This window comes from Oncorhynchus masou, chromosome 15 (genome assembly GCF_036934945.1).
Source record: "Oncorhynchus masou masou isolate Uvic2021 chromosome 15, UVic_Omas_1.1, whole genome shotgun sequence".
NCBI lineage: Eukaryota > Metazoa > Chordata > Actinopteri > Salmoniformes > Salmonidae > Oncorhynchus > Oncorhynchus masou.
Window position 1 is genome coordinate 55,106,785 of NC_088226.1, and position 22,330 is coordinate 55,129,114.

The 22,330-nt window shown below is 46.5% G+C and overlaps 1 protein-coding gene across 4 annotated transcripts in view; it reads left to right on the forward strand.

Annotated features, from left to right (window-relative positions):
• The first annotated feature begins 9,147 nt into the window (after nucleotides 1–9,147).
• The window catches only part of LOC135556480 (semaphorin-6B-like), a 142,905-nt gene continuing 129,722 nt past the window's right edge, over nucleotides 9,148–22,330 (forward strand). For 2 of the 4 annotated variants that reach the window (XM_064989716.1, XM_064989717.1), the window contains exon 1: nucleotides 9,148–9,400. In XM_064989716.1, the coding sequence (XP_064845788.1) occupies nucleotides 9,272–9,400 (129 nt within the window). In that variant the 5' untranslated portion in view covers nucleotides 9,148–9,271. The other 2 variants (XM_064989718.1, XM_064989719.1) reach the window with 2 other exon arrangements.

Below are 22,330 nucleotides of genomic sequence, written 5' to 3' on the forward strand. Positions count from 1 at the left end.
CTGTTTTGTTGGTTTCACGTTTATTGTTTTGTAGTGTTCAGTTTATGTCTTTAAGTAAACATTATGGACACTTACCATGCTGCGCATTGGTCCTCCGATCCTTCTCGCTACTCCTCCTCAGAAGAGGAGGATGAATGCCGTTACAGAAACCCCCACCAACAAAGGACCAAGCAGCGTGGTAAAGGGCAGCAGCAGCGGCAAAGAACACATGACTCCTGGACATGGGAGGAGATTCTGGACGGCAAAGGACCCTGGGCACAGCCAGGGGAATATCGCCGCCCCAAAGCAGAGCTGGAGGCAGCGAAGGCAGAGAGGCACTGGTATGAGGAGGCAGCACGGCAGCACGGCTGGAAGCCCGAGAGGCAGCCCCAAACATTTATTGGGGGGGGGCACACGGGGAGTGTGGCGAAGCCAGGTAGGAGACCTGCGCCAACTTCCCGTGCTTACCGGAGAGAGAGAGGGACCAGGCAGGCACCGTGTTATGCGGTGGAGTGCACAGTTTCCCCAGTGCGTGTGCATAGCCCGGTGCGGTACATTCCAGCTCCTCATTTCGGCCGGGCTAGAGTGGATATCGAGCCATGTGCCATGAAGCCGGCTCTACGCATCTGGTCTCCAGTGCATCTCCTCGGGCCGGCGTACATGGCACCAGCCTTACGCATGGTGTCCCCGGTTCGCCAGCACAGCCCAGTGCGGGCTATTCCACCTCGCCGCACTGGCTTGGCTACGGGGAGCATTCAACCAGGTAAGGTTGGGCAGGCTCGGTGCTCAAGAACTCCAGCGTGCCTGCATGGTCCGGTCTACCCAGTGCCACCTCCACGTACCATCCCTCCGGTGGCAGCCCCCCGCACCAGGCTGTCTCTCTGTCTTCTGCCTACAGGTGTTCCCGCCTGTCCAGCGCTGCTAGAGCCTTCCTCCTCTCCAGCGCTGCCAGAGTCTCCCGTCTGTCCTGAGTCGCCAGAGTCTCCCGTCAGTCCTGAGCCGCCAGAGTCTCCCGTCAGTCCTGAGCCGCCAGAGTCTCCCGTCAGTCCTAAGCCGCCAGAGTCTCCCGTCTGTCCTGAGCCGCCAGAGTCTCCCGTCTGTCCTGAGCCGCCAGAGTCTCCCGTCTGTCCTGAGCCGCCAGAGTCTCCCGTCTGTCCTGAGCCGCCAGATTCTCCCGTCTGTCCTGAGCCGCCAGAGTCTCCCGTCTGTCCTGAGCCGCCAGAGTCTCCCGTCTGTCCTGAGCTGCCAGAGTCTCCCGTCTGTCCTGAGCTGCCAGAGTCTCCCATCCGTCCTGAGCCGCCAGAGTCTCCAGTCTGTCCTGAGCCGCCAGAGCCGCCAGTCTGTCCTGAGCCGCCAGAGCCACCAGTCTGTCCTGAGCCGCCAGAGCCACCAGTCTGTCCTGAGCCGCCAGAGCCACCAGTCAGCCGCCAGAGCCGCCAGTCTGCCACGATCCGCCAGAGCCGCCAGTCAGCCAGGAGCCGCCAGAGCCGCCAGTCAGCCAGGGGCCGCCAGAGCCGTCAGTCAGCCAGGAGCCGCCAGAGCCGTCAGTCAGCCAGGCGTTGCCAGAATCGCTTCACTTCGGCGCCGCCGGAGTCTCCCACCTGTCGGGCGCTGCCGGAGTCTCCTGCCTGTCCGGCGCTGCCGGAGTCTCCCGTCCATTCGGGACCCATTTCTAGGGTCTCCAGTCCGAGGTCAGCGATGAGGGTCGCCGTGTTTAAGAGGCCACGGAGGCGGACAATGAGGCGGAGAAAAACTGTGGTGAAGTGGGGTCCACGTCCCGCGCCAGAGCCGCCACCGCGGACGGACGCCCACCCAGACCCTCCCCTATAGGTTCAGGTTTTGTGGCCGGAGTCCGTACCTTTTATTTCTTACAAATTTGTGCACAAATTTGTTTACATCAATTTGGCAGTACATCCAATCGGCCTCACAACCCCGCAGACCACGTGTTTACACGCCATCCCAGGAACTCCACATCCGGCTTCTTTACCTGCTGGATCGTCTGAGGAGGGGTGGTGCTCAGGAGTATTTCTGTCTGTAATAAAGCCCTTTTTTTGGGAAAAACTCATTCTGTTTGGCTGGGCCTGGCTCCCCAGTGGCTGGGCCTGGCTCCCCAGTGGTTGGGCCTGGCTCCCCAGTGGGTGGGCCTGGCTCCCCAGTGGCTGGGCCTGGCTCCCCAGTGGCTGGGCCTGGCTTCCCAGTGGCTGGGCCTGGCTCCCCAGTGGGTTAATACTTGGTGGAAGCACCTTTGGCAGCCATTACAGCTGTGGATAATTTTTAATAAGATTCTACCAACCTTGCCCAACTCTTAGGGCAAAATACAAGTAAATCCATTGTTTCTGCTCATCAAAACTGCTCATATATCCATGTTAAGAAAGTTTAAGTTAATTCACTGCATTTTTATACAATGTAAAAGGTAAAATGCTATTTGGAGAACAGCAAAAACAAGCAAAAATGTATCCAGCCATTATGACATTGGTTGCTGTGGCTTCACTCACCTCAGTCGATATACAAACACATATACAGTAATTGTATAACTAAACACATTAGTTATACAATTAGCCACTACACATAAAGTCACATTAACACAGCACCGAGATTAAAAACTATCATTTAATACGTAGAGAGGGATCTGTTAGCAGAAAAATTATTTTAATAACAAAAGGTGAACAAATATGTTTGCTGTACATAACTTTTTGTTGCAGTTTTACAGCTAATTGCCTGCTATTCTATACATTTTGCCATGACTTAAGACTTATGCCATGTTAATACGATATCTGAGTGAGAGTGACTAACCAAATCAATGGGGTCCCCCTGGAGGTCAGGGCCCCTGGGCACGTGCTCTGTGTGCCTGGTCGGTAATTCGGCCAGTTTACGTTGCTGGCTAGACTAACTAAACTAATTTACCAATCTAAAATGTTTTAACTGACATTGGGTAGTTGAGTGACTGTCAGTGAATGACATATAACAACAGGAAAACTGCTTATTTAAAAATAAAAAATATATTTCACTTTTATTTAACTAGGCAAATCAGTTAAGAACAAATTCTTATTCACAACTACGGCCTACCTCGGCCAAACCTGGGCCAATTGGACTGCTCCGCAACTCAGGAGCCTGGGAATACCATTTATTTATGTGATCTTAAAGGGCATGTAGAAGCTATTTCTCAATGTCAGAAATGCAGCCATGGTAACTTAGAACACCCAAAGAAAACATTACCAAATTAAATACATTTTTATAGAGCCAGTTTGCACTGCTCTGTGAAGGCTCCTGAGTTGCTCCTAGTACACAGCGTTGTACGAGATCTTTAGTTTCTTGACAATTTCTCGCATGGAACAACTTTCCTTCTCAGAACAAAAATAGACTGACGAGTTTCAGAAGAAAGTTATTTGTTTCTGGCCATTTTGAGCCTGTAATCGAACCCACAAATGCTGATGCTCCAGATACTCAACTAGTCTTAAGAAGGCCAGTTTATTGCTTCTAAAACAGGACAACAGTTTTCAGCTTGTCACGAATACCACCGAAGGTGGCTCCCCTTCCTGTTCGGGTGGCCCTCGGCGGTCGTCGTCGCCGGTCTACTAGCTGCCACCGATCCCTTTTTCCTTTTGGGATGGGTGTTATTTAAGTTTGTTTAGCCCGTTGGTATTTGTGCGGGCTTGTGGTTATTTTACGTTAGTGGTGTTTGTTGACTTTTGGGTTTTCGCTGTCCGGTATTTTTGTAACAGTGGTTTTGGGTTTGTTGCGCCTGTGTTTTGGGCTTCACCCATGTTTGTACCTGTTACTGTGATTGAGGACATTAAAGCGTTTTTTCCCATCTACCTTCTGCTCTCTGCGTCTGACTCCACACCAATCACTCTCCCGACATTACAGAAGCCCGCACCACCATATGGAGTCAGCAGGAGCAGCGACCACCACTCTCCCCACGATGGAGGAGAGAGTCCTTCATCATACGTCCATCCTACATCGCATCGGATCAGCGATGGATCAAATGATGGAGAGGATGGACCGTTGGGAGAGGAGTGGTCTCCCTACTACCCCACCTACCCTCCCACCAGCAACTCTACCATCTCCTTCAGCGGGATCCGGTGCCAGCACTCTGCGCATCACGCCTCTGAGGGAGTACGATGCAGTGGCGGCGGGGTGCCAGGGATTCCTGTTACAACTAGTGGTCTACCTGGCCACCGTTCGGCCGGCTCCCTCGGACGAGGAGAGCGTGAGTGTCCTCGTCTCCTGCCTGATGGGTAGAGCCCTGGAGTGGGCCAATGCCGTCTGGAACGGGCCCGACTCAGCGAGGGGTAACTACCTGGAGTTCACCCGCCGTTTCGGGGCCGTGTTCGATCATCCTCCGGAGGGCCGAGCAGTGGGTGAGAGGTTGTTCCATCTCCGGCAGGGGACGATGAGCGCGCAGGACTTCGTGCCGGAATTCCGGACCTTGGCAGCTGGAGCGGGGTGGAACGACAGGGCCTTGATAGCCCATCACAGGTGTAGCCTAAGAGAGGACGTCCGCAGGGAGCTGGCTTGTCGGGACACTACGCTCAGCTTGGATGAGCTGATCGACATGTAAATCCGGCTAGACCATCTGCTGGCTGCTCACGGACGTTCTGAAAGGGTCCTGTCAGTTCCACCTCCTGGTCCCCCCGCTCCCACGATGGAGCTAGGAGGGGCTGCATCTAGGGAGACCGGAGGAGGAGGCTCCTCCTGTACCCATTGTGGCCGGAGAGGGCACACTTCCGGTCGGTGCTGGAGGAGTCCATCTGGGAGTCAAGAGGGCAGACAGAACAGTCCTCAGTCACCCCAGGTGAGTCAGCACCACACTCTCCCAGAGCTTCCTGTTGTTCACATGTTTTTGTTAATTTGTTTCCTGAAGTTTCTCCCCTCTCTCCAGCATAAGGCGCTAGTTGATTCAGACGCAGCGGGGAATTTTATAGATTGCGGGCTCGCCCAGAGGTTGAGGATTCCGTTAGTTAAGGAAGACAGTAAGAAGAAGGCGACCCTATTACCACCCCATCGACAGGGGGATTGCGTGATAAACCTCCAGGTAAACGCTGCACTACCCAGGAGTCACGTGTATCCTTTGTCCCAGGAGGAGACGTTGGCTATGGAGACATATGTCACGAAAGCCCTGGGACAGGGGTACATTCGGCCCTCCATGTCACCCATCACTGTGGGTTTTAGTTACCCACTACCTCTCATCACTATGGCAGTGGAGTCATTTCACGGGGCGCGATTCTTCACGAAACTGGACCTCAGGAGCGCGTATAATCTGGTGCGTATTCGGGAGGGAGATGAGTGGAAAACCGCGTTTAGTACCACATCGGCGTTCCAATTCTGTGAACTTGTGCGGCCTACCACTTTGCAGCTGAGCCGTTGTTGCTCCTAGATGTTTCCACTTCACAATAATAGCACTTAGAATAGTAGAATAGTGCAATTTCTGAACTTGGTTGTGCATTCTGTGCTGTTTTTGTAGCAGTGCCTTGCTTTATCTTGGCCAGGCCGCAGTTGTAAATGAGAACTTGTTCTCAACTGGCCTACCTAGTTAAATAACGTTTACATTTAAAGAAATAAAATTAAAAAATAATTTGTAACTCCACAGTAAGGAACAAGTTGTTCTAATTGGTCAGATGGGAAAGCATGTGAACCCTTTTGAAATACATGGATTTCTGCGTAAATCTGATCTTCATCTAGGTCACAATAATAGACAAACACAGTCTGCTTAAACTAATAACACACAATCAATGATACGTTTTCATGTCATTATTGAACACACCGTGTAAACATTCACAACGCAGGGTGGAAAAAGTATGTGAAACCTTGGATTTAATAACTGGTTGACTCTCCTTCTGCAGCAATAACCTCAACCAAACATTTTCTGTAGGATCAGACCTGCACAATGGTCAGGAGGAATTTCGGACCAGTCCTCTTTACAACACTGTTTCAGTGCAGCAATATTATTGGGATGCCTGGTGTGAACTGCTCTCTTGAGGTCATGCCACAGCATCTCAAACGGGTTGAGGTCAGGACTCTGACTGGGCCACTCCAGAAGGCGTATTTTCTTCTGTTGAAGCCATTCTGTTGTTGATTTACTTCTGTGTTTTGGGTAATTGTCCTGTTGCATCACCCAACTTTTGTTGAGCTTCAATTGGCGGACAGAGAGCCTAACATTCTCCTGCAAAATGTCTTGATAAACTTGGGAATTCATTTTTTCGTTGATGATAGCAAACTGTCCAGGCCCTGAGGTAGTAAAGCAGCCCAAACCATGATGCTCCCTCTACCATACTTTACAGTTGGGATGAGGTTTTAATATTGGTGTGCTGTGCCTTTTCTCCACACATAGTGTTGTGTGTTCCCTCCAAACAACTCAAATGTAGTTTTATCTGTCCACAGAATATTTTGACAGGAGCACTGTGGAAAATCCAGGTGCACTTTTGCAAACTTCAGATGTTTTTTGGACAGCATTGTCTTCTTCCGTGGTGTCCTCCCATGAACACCATTCTTGTTTGGTGTTTTACATATCGTGGACTCGTCGACAGAGATGTTAGCATGTTCCAGAGATTTATGTAAGTCTTTTGTTGACACTCTAGGATTCTTCATAACCTCAATGAACATTCTGCGCTGTGCTCTTGCAGTCATCTTTGCAGGACGGCTACTCCTAGGGAGAGTAGCAACAGTGCTGAACTTTCTCCATTTATAGACAATTTGTCTTACCTTGGTCTGTCTCATTGATTGGACTCCAGGCTAGCTGACTCCTCACTCCAATTAGCTTTTGGAGAAGTCATTAGCCTAGGGGTTCACATACTTTTCCCAATGTACACTATGAATGTTTAAATTATGTATTCAATATAAACAAAAAAAATACAAACATTTCTGTGTTATTAGTTTAAGCACACTATGTTTGTCTACTGTTGTGACTTAAATGAAGATCAGATAAAATTTGATGACCAAATTCATGTAGAAATCCAGGTAATTCCAAAGGGTTCACATACTTTTTCTTGCCACTGTATGTGCCAGAGCCCTTTATCAAAAAGGTTATTTTGTATCATGTTGAGATGAGCATATCCTCACATCAAATCAAATCAAATTTTATTTGTCACATGCGCCAAAAACAACAATAAATTGCTTACTTACAAGCCCTTAACCAGCAATGCAGTTTTAAGAAAAATACAAAAAAAAAGTAACAAATAATTAAAGAGCAGCAGTTAAAATAATAATAGTGAGGCTATATACCGGGGGTACCGGTACAGAGTCAATGTGTGGGGACACCGGTTAGTCGAAGTAATTGATGTGATAAGTACATGTAGGTAGAGTTATTAGGTGACTATGCATAGATAATAACAGAGTAGCAGCAGCGTAAAGGGGGGTGGGCAGTGCAAATATTCTGGGTAACCATTTGATTAGATGTTCAGGAGTCTTATGGCTTGGGGGTAAAAACTGTTTAGGAGCCTCTTGGACCTAGACTTAGTGCTCCGGTACCGCTTGCCGTGCGGTAGCAGAGAGTACAGTCTATGACTAAGGTGGCTGGAGTCTTTGACCATTTTTAGGGCCTTCCTCTGACACTGCCTGGTATAGAGGTCTTGGATGGCAGTAAGTTTGGCCCTAGTGATGTGCTGGGCCGTATGCATTACCCTCTGTAGTGTCTTGCAGTCGGAAGCTGAGCAGTTGCCATATACCAGGCAGTGATGCAATCAGACAAAAGGACAGATTTCCATCAGTCTAATGTCCATTGCTCGTGTTTTTTGGCCCAAGCAAGTTCTTCTTTTTATTGGTGTCTTTTAGTAGTGGTTTCTTCACAGCAATTCGACCATGAAGTCCTGATTCACGCAGTCTCCTCTGAACAGTTGATGTTGAGATGTGTCTGTTACTTGAAATCTGTGTAGTATTTATTTGGGCTGCAATTTCTGAGGCTGGTAATTCTAATGAACTTATCCTCTGCAGCAGAGGTAACTCTGGGTCTTCCTTTCCTGTGGTGGTCCTCACGAGAGCCAGTTTCATCATAGCACTTAATGGTTTTCGAAACTGCACTTGAAGAACTTTTAAAGTTCTTGAAATGTTCCTGATTGACTGACCTTCATGTCTTAAAGTAATGATGGACAGTTGTTTCTATTTGCTTATTTGAGCTGTTCTTGCCATAATATGGACTTGGTCTTTTACCAAATAGGCCTATCTTCTGTATACCACCCCTACCTTGTCACAAACGCATTAAGAAGGAAAGAAATTCCACAAAGGATCTTTTAACAAGACACGCCTGTTAATTGAAATGCATTCCAGGTGACAACCTCATGAAGCTGGTTGAGAGAATGCCAAGAGTGTGCAAAGCTGTCATCAAGGAAAAGGGTGGCTACTTTGAAGAATCTCAAATATTAAATATATTTTGATTTGTTTAACAATTTTTTGTTACTACATCCATATGTGTTATTTCATATTGTTTATGTCTTCACTATTATTCTACAATGTAGAAAATAGTAAAAATAAAGTTAATTATTAGGTGTGACCCAAACTTTTGTCTGGTACTGTATGTAAATAAGGTATTTCTGTTTTTTAATTGTAATAAATGTGCAAAAATGTCTAAAAACCTGTTTTTGCTTTGTCATCATGGGGTTCTGTGTGTAGGTTGAGCAGGAAAAACATGAATTTAATGAATTTTAGAATTTGTATGTAATGGAACAAAATGTAAAAGGGTCAAGGGGTCTGAATACTTTCTGAATGCAATGTTCAGCACAAACTACATAAATATCTGATAGAGTCCATTATCTGCTACCTGAACTTTAAAATGGATACTTCGGGATTCTGGTAATGAAGACCTTCATCTATTTCCCTGGAGTCAGATTAACTTGTGGATACCATTTTTATGTCTCGGTATCCAGTATGATAGAAGTTAGAGTTAGTTTTGCTAGATGTTACCATAGACGTCCAGTCATTGTGCTAACGCTAGTTAGCAACTTCCTTCAAACTGCTTGGTATCCATTAGTTCATCTGACTCTGGGGAAGATGATACATGGCTTCATTGTTAAAATCCCAAAGCATTCCTTTAATGTTTTATTTAAGAATATAATAATTTGCCTAATTAGGCCTAAACGTTAGCCCAACTATGAATTAATTCCATTCCAGTCAATGCATAATTCTGCTTCAGGTTTTGGTATCGCCTTGTTTTCTGTCCCTGTGGGTGACAGAAGGAGCAGTAGCCCACTGAAGATGCTGTATTCCACCGTTAGTAGAGAAACAGAGCCTACCTTGACAAAGCTCCTGAGGGGTAAACCACAGAAAAAAATTAAGCTAAATATTTTTAATAAACCGATTAATGGGATTTTCCTTCCCGGAAAATCCTGAAGTTGGAGCATACTGGAAAAGGTGCGCATTCCAAACTGATGAACAGCCTTTTCTTTCAGTGAGACCCGAAGTAAAACGACGCAGCAATGACATTCTACTGGTAAGAGCACCAGCCGTGCGCAGCTACATCGAGCACAAAATAACTATTGTGGGGATAGATGATTGATAACGCAACTGCTATAGCGCAGGCCGGGAGACGGAAACATATGTAATTGTCTTATTGTACAGCTGGTTCAGTGACACTGGGTGCTGCATGGATTGTTATTGCAATCAGTCCTTCTACATCAGCTACTTCAACCAGCAATTACAAATTACTTTGATTCCGGACGGCTTGCCGAGGAGGAATATTGCTGCAGAGCTATAGGGGAATGCCATGTGTCGTGGCCCGACATAAGAAGCGCTTTGTGGTGTGTTTTCCACCGGGGACAGGTGGTGTTGGGAGGTAGCGGGTGTATATGAAAACACAACCCGGAGACAGTTGTCTTAAGGATGTCACGCTGCCGTACAGGATATTTTTTTTTTGCCAGAGACAGATGCGACAGAGAGGAGTAGGCTAGTAGTTTACAAATTAGGTTAGGATTAGGTTTGACGAAAACATCGGATCACTCTCTCCTCTTCTTACATACTGGATATTATTCCAGGGGAAATCAGACTGTAGAGAGAGGCAAGAACTGTGTAAACGCCGCGTTCCGGGCGCACCCTTTACGCGACAATAAGCGGTAAGTGAACGGAGCTGTCCAACGTTGGGGTCCGGTGTTTGAGGGTGGTGGTGCGCGCTGTGGGACATTGCCTCCGGTCGCGCCATGCGGATACATTGGGTACAATGGTGTTCCAAATATAATCAAATGTGATGATTTGTCATGGGTTTGAAAATGGCTCAAACGAATGTAGGGAACTTACTTGAAATTGGCCTTGGTATTTCCCTCGGAGGGAGAGTTTCACAGTTATCACAATGACACACATTATTGCGACATAAATATAAAATGTTGTTCAATTGCCTAATGTTAGGCTACCTAGTTTTTCTATCATTGTGTAGTTCGTTTCTCGATTTCATACTGCGTAGCTCCATGTCCAAACCACATGAAGATTTCATGTTTTTTACAGACAGCAGGATTTATTAATTGTTGACTATAAAAAAAGTATGCTATGTTTATTCCTTCCCTATTTATAGAGAAGTAATTGACACTGACATGTTTACTATTTTCTAAAATAATAGGCTATCTTAAAATGCACAGAAATGACTCCTTTTACTCTTCTCTCACATGAAGAGTTCAGTAGCTATGAGGGCAGCAGCCCTCTCTGTGTTTGGTGTGTGTGTCTGGTGTGTGTCCAGTGGCACTGCTGGTGGTTGTGCATGCTGATCTGTGATCCTGCCCAATGGCCCCCAGGTGTCCTTACACCTGTCCTCCCCTCGGGCTCCTCTCTCTCCTTTTACCCCGTCCCTCTATTTCTGAAGCAGCTGCTGCCTTTACAGTACACTGAGTTAGTGTCAAAATCAAATGTGCGTTTTTATGTGAGGGCTAATTTTGAATTGCTGGCACTGAGCTCCCCAAAGTTTCTTCTTTCGGGAGAAAGCTGCACGTTTTTGTTGTGCTTCCTGTTTCAAATTCAAATAGCCTTTGAGCTGCCTTTTGTTTGGCCCTGGGGTTTGTGGCCTGGAAAGGGAGACAAGTAAGTGAAGTCCCCAAGGGTCAGAGCATTCTAATAATGAGCCCAAGTGTAAGAGAGGAGAGTGGAAGAGAAAAGGGGGCTAGGGAGAGGAGACAGTTCTGTTCAGCCAGCGAAAGCTAAGATATAACCAAGGGAATAGCACAAGCCCTCCCCTCACTCACATGTGTCAATCAGGCTCTAAGGACAAGGGGCTCTTTAAAATCCCCTGAAAGGCCTCTCTTTCTCCCTGGGCTCTGCCACAGGTTGCAGATCTCACCTATACTCAAATTAACTCTCCTGGTTCCCAGATGCTGGGCTATTGTCCTACAGTTCCAGCCTCATGCCATTGTTTTCTTTGCCTATGTGTAGAGGGAGAGAGAGAAAGAGAAATTGAGAAAATAGAATGGAATAGAGTGAGTAAGAATGGGAGAAAATGGAAGAAGAGAGAGAGGGGAGGGCTACTGGCTTAGTGGGTGACTGTGCTGTGTGTTCTCATGGCTAAGGAGTTCCTCTACTACACCTTTCTCCCTGCTAATGCCTCCGACCTCCTTGTACACTCATCATCCCACTAGCACTGATTACACAACAACTATCATAAGGAATAAATTAGGTGAGAAGAACAGAGGGAAACGCCTGTCTGATAAATGCTGTGATCTCCTCATTGTACTTTAAGAGCTGAAGAGGATGGATTAAATAAGAGAAAATAGTCACCTACCAGAATAATAATTTGTGGGATCTGTCTGAGTACTGTGTTTGTGTGTGTGTGTGTGTGTGTGTGTGAGAGAGAGAGAGAGAAAGAGAAAGAAAAAGAGAGGGAGAATTTGTTTGTCACAGTCTGTTCGTTTTCCTGTCATAGTGTGTGCCTGGGTGTATTTGTGTCTGTGCGCCTAAATGTGTGTGTTTGTTTCTCTACCACAGTGTGTGTGTGTGTGTGTGTGTGTGATTCAGTGCTGTCCAGGATTTGTTGAATGGATGCCCTGTTAGTATCCTCTCCACTCACTAGGAGCCGCGCAGGCCAGCGCCCCTCAGAGCAAGTGTTGATCCCACTGTGCTAAAATAACAGGTGCCCCTGTCCTGTCGCAGGGGTCTCAATCCTGTCCCCGCCACCCCCTCCTGGGGGTTATGTTACCTGGTCGGGGTAGCCCGATCACTGGCTCATATGTGAGAGAGCTGGTGACATCTCTACCACCCCCTGACTATTGAGCTGCCTGCCTGGGGGCCCCAAGGCTAACCTGCTCTGCCAGCCCTCCCCCTCTCCCTCCTGCTGGACCTTGATGTCAGGCCCTCCCAAGCAGTGTGGCCTCTCTTTGGGCTGTCAGGAGAAGGACACTGCCCACTGGGACTCTGAATGGGACACATTTACCGTAGCAATGTTTCCACTTAGTACGTGGCGTTAGGAGAAAGGGAAGGTGAATGAGAGGCTTGGTCAGTGTCAGTCCGTGTTGCAGAGTGAGGAGTAGACAGACGGGGCTCCTGTGTGCTCCTTTGCAGGAATCAGCAGTGCCTTGTATTTTATCCATTTCACCTCACCATTTAGGCACGGCGCCCAGCAGCCATCCGCTGCTACCACTGTTTATGTTTGCCCAAGGCCACTGCTGGGGTTGCTATGGCAGCAGATAAACAGGTTAGCCGGTGACCCCTGGGGCCTCCATTCCCAAGCTCCAATGGGCTTGCAGTGTAGCGGCTACCCCTCACCTGCGGCGAGGTGCGGCTGGAGCTGGCCAGAGGTCACCAAGCCACCAATCCCTCCTGTTGTTTAATCACACTCTCCCTCATCATCTGCACTTTCCATTTTATTTCCCCTCTCTCCTTTCCTCCCATATGGCTCCGATCATATATATCTCTAGTACACATGCATTTTCACGCTCAAGGTTTTCTTTGTACTTATATGTGAGTTTGGGTACCCTAGACACTGGAATGACTGTAGAATAAATAACCATCCCCTGGGTAATATGTTGTCTCATGAGTTTTAAACTATGGCACAAAAATTCTACAAAATGTCAATTCGTGTGTTATTGTTCTTTACTGCCCCATCTATCATCAGGCTGGTAAGGCCACTGGCTATAGGAGAATAGAATGTAGAATAGATCCGGAGAAAATAATGTAGGAAAAAAGTATGAAAATGTATGCACTCACTACTGTGCGGCTCTGGATAAGAGCTTCTGCTAAATGACTACAATGTAAATTATAAACTGGGTGGGTTGATTGGCTGGGTGGGTTGATTAGGTTGATTGGCTGATGGCCATCTTATATCAGACCGTATACCACGGGTATGACAAAACATTTATTTTTACTGCTCTAATTATGTTGGTAACCAGTTTATAATAGCAATAAGGCACCTCGGGGGTTTGTGATATATGGACAATATACCATGGCTAAGGGCTGTATCCAGGCACAGTTGTGGCGTGCCTAAGAACAGCCCTTAGTCGTGGTATATTGGACATATATTACACCTCATCGGGCCATATTGCTTAAATGTACTGTATATCTAGTGCAATACCAAAGCAAGGCAGGAGGATAAACGAAGCGGTACAAAGATAATGTCCCCTGAAATAGTCAATAATCAGAGCTCTTTCATTTTCCCTCAAAGGCTTTCCCATTGCTGCTCATTCTCATTCTGAGGCATATTTCTTCTATGTTATAATTTGGTGTCTGTGGCCTCTAACAGTGGAGAGGCTCTGGGAAGGTGAAGGGTATCTGTTACATAAGCCTGAGGTGATGGAGGAGCACAAAGCTACAGTCTCTCTGAGGACTGACTCGGCTAGCTGTTGAATAAAAAGCCCTCTGTATGGTTAATACATTACTTCTCCATGTTTAGATGTAGGAGAGGGGGGATTCATTCCACTACAGAGAAAATACACATTTCCATGGATACAATTCCACAGTGCCTTTGGCAGTGCATCATGAAGGATATTGTGCAGGAAAGGCAGGCAGATGTGATGGAGCAGGACGAGGCATTACTTCCTGGACATGAATGAACATACAGTCTATGTGTGAGGATGCTTTATATAGGCTGTTTTTTTGTCCATTGAGGCACTCTGACATGGCTGTACCACCACCGACATGGCCAATGTGGCATATAGAGGTGTGTTAATGAGTGGAGAGACTAACGATGGGCCATCGCAAGGAAAGATGTGGACAGACTGGTCCCCCTTTACTTTACCCCACACACACACACACACACACGCACACACACACACACACACACACACACACACACACACACACACACACACACACACACACACACACACACACACACACACACACACACACACACACACACACACACACACACACACACACACACACACACACACACACACACACACACACACACACACACAATGAGGCGGCTTGCATGGAGACTCTAATAGTACCCTGTCCGCCCGGGGAGAGATGTGGAGAGATGTTTAACAGGCCGTTTCCCGTTAAACTCCACATACACAATTAACAAGCATACCCTTTATACCTTAGATGCCTCATCTTTCCCATTTGGCCAACCTGGCTCTTTCTCATTGTGTTGTTGCTGACTAACAGACCATTGTTGTTGGATGGGGAGGAAGTGGGAGTGATTGAGTCACACTTCACCACCACAGTGTGAGGCTGTGGATGTGTGCCCTTTAGGCCCACAGATATCATACTCCTCATTTATGGCTGCCTTTATTTTAGGGAGACTATATCCTTCAATTGCTTGTTTTGCTTGTTTGCTGAGAAACGATGAGATTGTGCTTGTTTATCGTTCTAAGCCTAGCGACTCCTCCTTCTGTTCTCAGTGTACTGTAGTCTACCAGTAGCTAATGTGGTTCTCTTCATTACCAGGCCATTCTGTTCTATTCTGTTTCTCTCTGTCTGCCTGCCTGTTTTGCTGTATTTATTTTTCTCATGTACAGTGCCACTTGTTTTCCGCTTTGAAGAAATGAATGGCTTACTGCACTCTGCGAGGGGAGCCAGTCATGCGTGAGGCAGTCTGGCTGAAGAGAAACTGTACCGAGGGGAGGGATGGGTGAGGGGGTGAGGCATGAGGAGGGAGTGGTGCCAAGGCCTGGGTGTCCTGTGTGATGGGTGAAGTCGAGCTGCGAGGTAATGCTCACAGAGACCCAGGGAGGGGGAGGGGGAGGGAGAGATGGAGAGAGGAGGGGGATGACGGTCAGTGTCAGGGGGCAGAGATGCAGTAGCAGTGGAGGACGAGCAGCATTATACTGGGTGGGCAGAAGCATAACTCTGTAGACTGCTTACTCTGATGAAGTGGGCCCTCGAAAGCACTAAATCAACTGTTCACAAAGCACCAATTAATGTATGGTGCCGGCATCTCTGGTGTGAGGAATCAAAGATGTCTGGCTGTGCTGAGCGTCTGCTCTGCCCCCTCTCTGTGGAGCCAGCCAGAGAGCCATGGCCTGAGTCAGAGATGAGGGAAGGATAGAGAACGTGTGATGGAGGGAAGGGGGGCCCAGGGGCCATCTGGAGGCAACAGGTCTCAGGACAGCAGGTGGGTTCCAATCAGAGCATCACATGGCCTGTGTCAGGGCCAGAGTCTGAGCCAGGGTCTCCCCTATCCAAGACCCCCACATCCCTCCTTCTAATAAAGGAAATAAAGGATGTTGTATACTGTAGTTCCTGTATTTTATTGGAAATAAAGGATGTTGTATACTGTAGTTCCTGTATTTTATTGGAAATAAAGGATGTTGTATACTGTAGTCCTGTATTTTATTGGAAATAAAGGATGTTGTATACTGTAGTTCCTGTATTTTATTGGAAATAAAGGATGTTGTATACTGTAGTTCCTGTATTTTATTGGAAATAAAGGATGTTGTATACTGTAGTTCCTGTATTTTATTGGAATAGTTCCTCTTTCAGGGTGGTAGTGGAGGACTATTTGCTGGTCTCCTATGTGGTTATTTGCTGTCCGTGTGCATTCAGAAATCCCATGACTACATGCCTGCTCATAACTAGAGGGTCATTTGTATTTGCATGTAAATGTTTTTCACCCCCTGGTCTGCTGGTGGAGCAATCAAAATGGCTCACTGTCTGCCTCGCTTAGAGAGAGGGCGGGCTGACTGTCAGTGACATTCAGAGCAGTGCCACCCGCCCGCCCGACAGGGTTTTAATGCGTAGGGATTTTTCTCCTTGATGTGCTCTCTAGCCAGTGGATCTCTGTGTGAATATTCATGCACATCCTCCTGCCTTTAATGACTTGTTTTGCCGCAAACATCAGAGCTCAGCCCCCAGCACCGCTCCGACCGCCCCTCCACTCTTCATTGGCCCAATCCCTTGGCGCCTGTAAGATGGACACATCCAAGGTTTTCTGCTCAAAGTATGGCACACTCATCCGCCCGTCTGACTCACATACACATATCAGGGTCGGTTGTTTGAAGTTCGGCAGTTCAGCTCTAACAGTTCAGCTCGAGGAGTTCTTATTGTCAGAATGGAACATCTTTAACTCAGCTTGAGAAGTTTGACTTTGCAGCATGGGGAGTGAGTTCAGTTAGATGGCAGTATTTCAACGCTGGTGGTACTGTGCCATGGAATGCGCTCTGCTTTGTGCCGATAGCCTTGGTGTTTTGCCATCACTAGTGTGTGTGTGTGTGTCTGTATAGGGTTATGTGTGTATGTGTGTATGTGTGTGTATATCTGTATGTGTATGTATATATATGTCTGTATATAATGTATGCATTACCATCATACTTCAGTGATTGCCCCGTTCCTGCTTGTAATTACATGGTTGTATGGTTGGTCTGTGGGTGCTAGAGCATGACCAGCTAATTCTGGGAGACCATTGGCTGGAGCTGTGGGTCTCCTGGGCAGACAGCCACTCAGCCATGTGACAGGCCTAGAAAATTGGCTTTTTTCAGTAGCATGCAGCAACACTTCCCAGATTTCTTGTTCTTGTTGTTTGTCCCTTGCTTGTAGACTAACCTTTTAAACAACTATCTGCTTGCTCCATATAAATAGCATAGCTTGTCCCCTCTGTTTTGTTTCAGTCCTGGCCTGCTCTCTCGCTTAGCCATTGCAGTAGCCAAGGAAACTCGATCCCTGAGACTAAACTAAAGCAATAATCAGGCCAGGCTGAAGTGCCTGAGAATCCAGCTCTCACAGGCCTGTAGCCTGTAGCTTGTCATAACTTCATGTTCCCTGAAATGCTACGGTGGGGTAACAAGGGCACGGCAAGGCAATGACAGAGTTTTTCCATGTTCACGCAACTGAAGAATAGCCACAAAAGAAGAGTAGCAACAATAAAATCTAATATTATGATGGTTTGGAAATTGTGAGCACATGCTGGCACCAGGGAAGAATAGCCCTCATAGAAATATGTAAAGGTAACATTCTAAACAGCCCTGTTACACTCAGCATACTCCTGGCTTTCAGGGAATCAAATTGTTTTGGAACTCTTCTCTTTACTGACTTGCCTTGTTAAATAAAGGTTAAATAAAATGATTGATGAATCTCGGCCAGAGTGTATATAATTGTACTGCCCCAGTGTTGAGTGCTTAGTTTAAGTAACACTGGAGAGTGCTGTTCCTGCCAAATGTTAAATATGGCAGTCATTTTAGGATGGGTTTTTATGGCCTTTGGACAAGAGTGTTTCTCCCTCTGCTACTTGTATTTTTTGGCCTGGACATTTCACCCGCTTGGTGCTTCTCGCTGCTTCTGTCATCGGCACCATTAGCGGACACTACAAAGTGGCTTTGAAGCTCCACAGGGCTCAGGGCCTTAAAGAGGGACAGCTCGGGAGTTCAGCGTTGATCCTTAGTTCAGATTTCGGTCCCCTCCTATACGATAAGGCCCTCAGGACAGCTGGGCCAATTATTCTCCCCCTGTCGACTCTCTCTCTTTGTTTCTCTCTCTCTTCCCCTTTCATTCCCACTCTCTCACACCATGTGTGACCTTGGAAAGGTCCAGGCAAAACATTTAGCCCTTTTTTAAAAATGGAGTATTGTACAGTTGATATAGTAACATGCTTTGATAGTAACGTACAGTATATCAATGTTAAGACAGAACCTAAAACTAAAATAAGTCATGTTGTAAAAATGACACTCAATAACACAAGCATTGATCTGTTTTCTATAGCAGATGTAGTGACTGTTGGCAAGTTAACATTTTATTGGCGAATCTCTTGTGTGCATTTACTTGCCTTGAGTGCATTTACTTGACTGTGTTTCAATTCCTAATCAGATGGTTAATTTACTATCTTGGGGACATTTACCAGCTGGCTGTATGGAACGCAGGCTGATCCCATCTCTTTATCTCTGCCTTCATGTCTCCCATTGGTGTCTCCATGGTTTCCACATATGCAGTTTTGTTTTGGGAGTGGACTTATGCTAACAGAGGAGTCCAGAAGGTGAGGGGGATAAGGATGCAGGGCTTGAGGAGGGATGTGTGTGCGTAGGAGTGTGTGTGTGTGTGGGGTGGTGGTGGGGGGGGTTCATGTGACAGTCGTCCTGTCTCTGCATCAGCAGGCAAGGTGTCGGGGAGATTTGGCTGGCAGATCTTAATCAGCCATCAGCCCAGTGCTGAGAAGAAAAGTCCATGCAAATCCCTGCGTCGGCAGCTGTGTAGTGTCCTTCATTAATGTAATAACACTCCTCCATTATTCCAGCTTCACACTGAGTCCAGCACCGCATCCACATACTCGTAATGGCTGCCTGACTTGATGACTGGCTGGCCGGGGACCGCCGCCCGCCCGACAGACACCTTTATATATTTATATACTTGTCACTTAGCCTTTGTCACATTCGCAGCAAGGAAAGTGGAAAAGCTGATTATGTTGCCTGGAATCTATTCTGTTTGTATTTCACTGGCCACTAGGCTGTGCTTTGGCTGCATTGTTATGCATGTTCCCTGTTGCTGATAAGAAGTAATTAATGGTGTGGCTGTGCAGGCCTCTTCCTAGAGAGTTGACGCAGCATCCAGGCTCAAGCAGCTGCTGAGGAGCTTTTTGTTCACATGAAGAGTACATCAGAGTCTTTGTCTGCTCCGCTGTCGATGGAGGTGCGTTCTTTTCTCATTGGATAATCCCTTTCTGTTTTTCCATCTCAAATGAGACAGTGTGTCACTCCTCAGACTGAGAAGGAGTGCCAGACTTCCAACAGCAGTGCTCAACCAAGCAGGCTGGGCGTGTGCGTGTTTGTCTGGGCCTGTTAAAACAGTTTATGCGTGTGTCTCAAGAGCCTCATCTGTACCCTAGTGTCTCACTCCAGGCTCTTCATTAGTGTGGATGTTAATGAGTCACCCTCTGATCAGTGCAGCATCAAATCAAATTGTAGTCATCACATGCTTCGTAAACAACAGGTGTAGACTAACAGTAAAATGCTTACTTACGGGCCCTTCAAAACAATGCAGATAGAAAGAAAATAGAGAAGTAATAGAAAAGTAAAACACGTAATAATAAAAAATATATATATATATATAATAATATATACACAGAAACTATGCAGTATTTTGTCTTATTGTTAGGTTACTTGTTAGATATTACTGCACGGTCAGAACTAGAAGCACAAGCATTTTGCTACTCTCACATTAACATCGGCTAACTATGTGTATGTGACCAATAAAATTTGATTGGATTTGAGAATGAGTAACAATAACTTGGCTATATACAAGGAGTTACAGTACTGAGTGGATGTGCAGGGGTACGAGGTAATAACTTGGCTATATACATGGAGTTACAGTACTGAGTGGATGTGCAGGGGTATGAGGTAATAACTTGACTATATACAAGGAGTTACAGTACTGAGTGGATGTGCAGGGGTACGAGGTAATAACTTGACTATATACAAGGAGTTACAGTACTGAGTGGATGTGCAGGGGTACGAGGTAATAACTTGACTATATACAAGGAGTTACAGTACTGAGTGGATGTGCAGGGGTATGAGGTAATAACTTGGCTATATACAAGGAGTTACAGTACTGAGTGGATGTGCAGGGGTACGAGGTAATAACTTGGCTATATACAAGGAGTTACAGTACTGAGTGGATGTGCAGGGGTACGAGGTAATAACTTGACTATATACAAGGAGTTACAGTACTGAGTGGATGTGCAGGGGTACGAGGTAATAACTTGGCTATATACAAGGAGTTACAGTACTGAGTGGATGTGCAGGGGTACGAGGTAATAACTTGGCTATATACATGGAGTTACAGTACTGAGTGGATGTGCAGGGGTACGAGGTAATAACTTGACTATATACAAGGGGTTACAGTACTGAGTGGATGTGCAGGGGTACGAGGTAATAACTTGACTATATACAAGGGGTTACAGTACTGAGTGGATGTGCAGGGGTACGAGGTAATAACTTGGCTATATACAAGGGGTTACAGTACTGAGTGGATGTGCAGGGGTACGAGGTAATAACTTGGCTATATACAAGGAGTTACAGTACTGAGTGGATGTGCAGGGGTACGAGGTAATAACTTGGCTATATACAAGGAGTTACAGTACTGAGTGGATGTGCAGGGGTACGAGGTAATAACTTGGCTATATACAAGGGGTTACAGTACTGAGTGGATGTACAGGGGTACGAGGTAATAACTTGACTATATACAAGGGGTTACAGTACTGAGTGGATGTGCAGGGGTACGAGGTAATAACTTGACTATATACAAGGGGTTACAGTACTGAGTTGATGTGCAGGGGTACGAGGTAATAACTTGACTATATACAAGGGGTTACAGTACTGAGTGGATGTGCAGGGGTACGAGGTAATAACTTGACTATATACAAGGGGTTACAGTACTGAGTGGATGTACAGGGGTACGAGGTAATAACTTGGCTATATACAAGGAGTTACAGTACTGAGTGGATGTGCAGGGGTACGAGGTAATTGAGGTAGATATGTAATTAGGAATAAAGAGACAGATAGTAAACAGTAGCAGCAACGTCTGTGATGAGTCAAAAAAGTGTGTGCAAAAAGGGTCAACGCAGATCATCTGGATAGCTATTTTATTAACTGTACTGAAAAAAAATATAAACGGAACATGTAAAGTGTTGGTTCCGTGTTTCATGAGCTGAAATAAAAGATCCAATAAATGTTCCATACGCACAAAAAACATATTTTTCAAATTGTTTTTGCACTAATTTGCTTACATCCCTGTTCGTGAGCAAATCCCTCTTAGCCAAGATATCCACCTGACAGGTGTGGTATATCAAGAAGCTGATTGAACAGCATGATCATTACACAGGTGTACCTTGTGCTGGGGACAATAAAAGACCACTCTAAAATGTGAAGTTTTGTCACACAACACAATGCCAAAGATGTCTCACGTTTTGAAGGATTGTGCAATTGGCATGCTGACGGCAGGAATGTCGACCAGAGCTGTTGCCAGAAAATTGAATGTTAATTTCTCTACCATAAACTGCCTCCAACGTTGTTTTAGCGAATTTGGCAGTACGTCCAACCGGCCTCATAACCGCAGAACAAGTGTAACCATGCCAGCCCAGGACCTCCACATCCGGCTTCTTCACCTGCGGGATCGTCTGAGGCCAACCACCCGGACAGCTGATGAAGTATGTGGAGTATTTCTGTCTGAAATAAAGCTCTTTTGTGGGCTCCCCAGTGGGGGGGCCTATGCCCACCCAGGCCCACCCAAGGCCCAGTCATGTGAAATTCATTGATTAGGTCCTAATTTATTTATTTTAATTGACTGATTTCCTTAAATGAACTGTAATTCAGTAAAATCTTTGAAATTGTTGCATGTTGTGTTTATATTTTTGTTCAGTATATTTAAATATTTAGCGGTCTTATGGACTTTCTCTGATACCGCCTGGTATAGAGGTCCTGGATGGTAGCGAGCTCGGCCCCAGTGATGTACTGTGGTGCCTTGTGGTCGGATGCGAAGCAGTTGCCATACCAAGCGGTGATGTAGCAAGTCAAGATGCTCTCAATGGTGCAGCTGTAGAACTTTTTGAGGATCTGAGGACCAGTGTCAAATCATCCTAAGGGGGAAGAGTCATTGTTGTGCCCTCGACTGTGTTGGTGTGTGTGGACCACGATAGATCCTTAGTGATGTTGGCAAGGAGGAACTTGAAGCTCTCGACCCACTCCACTACAGCCCCATCGATGTGGATGGGGGCGTGCTCGACCCTCCGTTTCCTGTAGTCCACGGTCAGCTTCTTTGTCTTGCTGACATTGAGGGAGAGGTTGTTTTCCTTGCACCACACTGCCAGGCCTCTGACCTCCTCCTTGTCCCATTGCCGTCTGTGATCAGGCCTACCACCATCGTGTCTCATGTCTCTGCCCATTTGCCAGCCAGCGGCTCAGTCAGCTCTACCTGGCCTGGTGTAACAGATGTAAAACGTACTCTCCTTGCGTTGTGTTTTGTCTAAATAAATCACCCCAGCCTTTGGTCCCAGTTGAGTATGATTTATTACTTTAGTTGTGCA